The sequence below is a fragment of the Wasmannia auropunctata genome, unplaced genomic scaffold (assembly GCF_000956235.1).
Source record: "Wasmannia auropunctata unplaced genomic scaffold, wasmannia.A_1.0 LD285383.1, whole genome shotgun sequence".
Taxonomy (NCBI): Eukaryota; Metazoa; Arthropoda; class Insecta; order Hymenoptera; family Formicidae; genus Wasmannia; species Wasmannia auropunctata.
In genome coordinates, this window is record NW_012077507.1 from 1 (window position 1) to 1,674 (window position 1,674).

Below are 1,674 nucleotides of genomic sequence, written 5' to 3' on the forward strand. Positions count from 1 at the left end.
AGAAAGGTAGACGAGTAATGTTCGTCCTTTGTGCGCATGCGTCCATCATTCAACAGACAGAGAGGACGAAGTATCACGTGGTATCGCTCGTATACCTTTCTCTCTCGCACTCCTTGCCAACTCTTGGACTCGCTTGCTATCTATACATATACTTAAAGGCTGCAGTACTGCATAATGGGAACGCACCCTAACTACTCTGGCTTTAGACCGCAATTTTGATTGTGATTGGTTAATTTGTTTACGACCTTGGGAAAAATTTACATTCGCGCGAAAAAGCAGAGACCAATCAGAAGTTGCACTACCAAGTGCTCCATTTGCTAGTATTTGGTAGCCAAGTGCAACTTGGTAACCGGTAACCTCCAAAAATAAAAAATAATTGCCTAACCCCTTTGTTTTCTATGGCAGAGGTATGTATGTAATATGTATGTATGTACATACGCTATTTGTGCACGTGTTAATCTACTAAAAGTTAAATATATGAAAGTCATAAAAAATAATGCTACATATATAGTTGCATAAACATGTTGGATCAAAGAGTTGTGATTAGAAAATCCACAATCACGTAGACATCAGTACACATACTGCATACACATCGAGAAGCAATATTCATCATGAACGAAACTTCAGAAACACAAAGTAAAGACAGTGCCTCTGTTATAACTGAGCAAGAGCGCGAGTTGGCTCAAAATATACTGTTGGAATTTCAAAAAGGTTCTTATGCGTCGTGCTCATCATATTTAAATAAGTTGGAGAGCCTTCGACCTACAGATCTCAAAGTTACGCACAATAAAGTCGTGGTGGAATATTATAAAAGTGACTTGAAAAAGACTGAGTTGACACGAAAGAGTTTGAATGCTATATGTGGTCAAATATCAACGACAGATTCTAACGAGGCTATTGATGACGTTGAAAAGTGTGTTATGAGATATAATCAAGCTGTTTTATTATATCACACAAAGCAGTATAATGCTGCGCTTCAAATCATGACTAGGCTGTTTGCTTTTATCGAGCCAATGGGTACGTAAGTGTGTGATAATGCAGGTTTTTAATAGAAATTTTTAAAAGTTTGATGTATGCGTCACAACAACTCGCTGATCATTCAATCAAATCATACAAGAAAAAATGTTAAGTTAAGCTATAGTTTAAAAGAAGCATACTAATTTAATAATTATTTTTGGCTTATTTCAACTTTGTATTTTATTGCGACAGATGTACATAACATGTTCTTGATCATTGTTTCAGAGGAAACTTTAGCGCATAAAGTTTGTCTGCTACTGATTGAGTTATATATAGTAACAGAGCAACCAGACGCAGCTCTGTCAATATTAAATTATGTGGAGAGTCAATTTATATCTACTGATGGTTCCAAGATATCCTCTGTTGACAAGGATGGAGTAATAAAGTCTAATAAGGAACAAAAAGAGCAAAAGAAAGATGTTGGTGATACAGTGGCAGATGCATTCAAGATTAAACTCTTAAAATATAAAGCGAGAATATATCTTTTAACTCATCAACTTAAATTCTGTAAAAAAGAATGGAAGACACTAGTTTCATTGGGCATAGTGGTAATGTTGTCATTTATTATATAATAATGCTAAGTCTATATTATTATTATTATTATTATTATTATAATACATGATATGTGTACACACACACACACACACACACACACAC

General features: G+C 34.9%; 1 protein-coding gene across 1 annotated transcript; it reads left to right on the top strand.

Annotated features, from left to right (window-relative positions):
* Window positions 1-216: 216 nt before the first annotated feature.
* On the top strand, window positions 217-1,565 carry LOC105461535 (CCR4-NOT transcription complex subunit 10-B-like; the record flags this gene model as incomplete). The annotated part of the gene is made up of 2 exons (XM_011708036.1): window positions 217-1,017; window positions 1,243-1,565. Coding segments are annotated over exons 1-2 (729 nt in total), but the record flags the coding sequence as incomplete, so codon positions are not given.
* Between the last annotated feature and the right edge of the window lie 109 nt (window positions 1,566-1,674).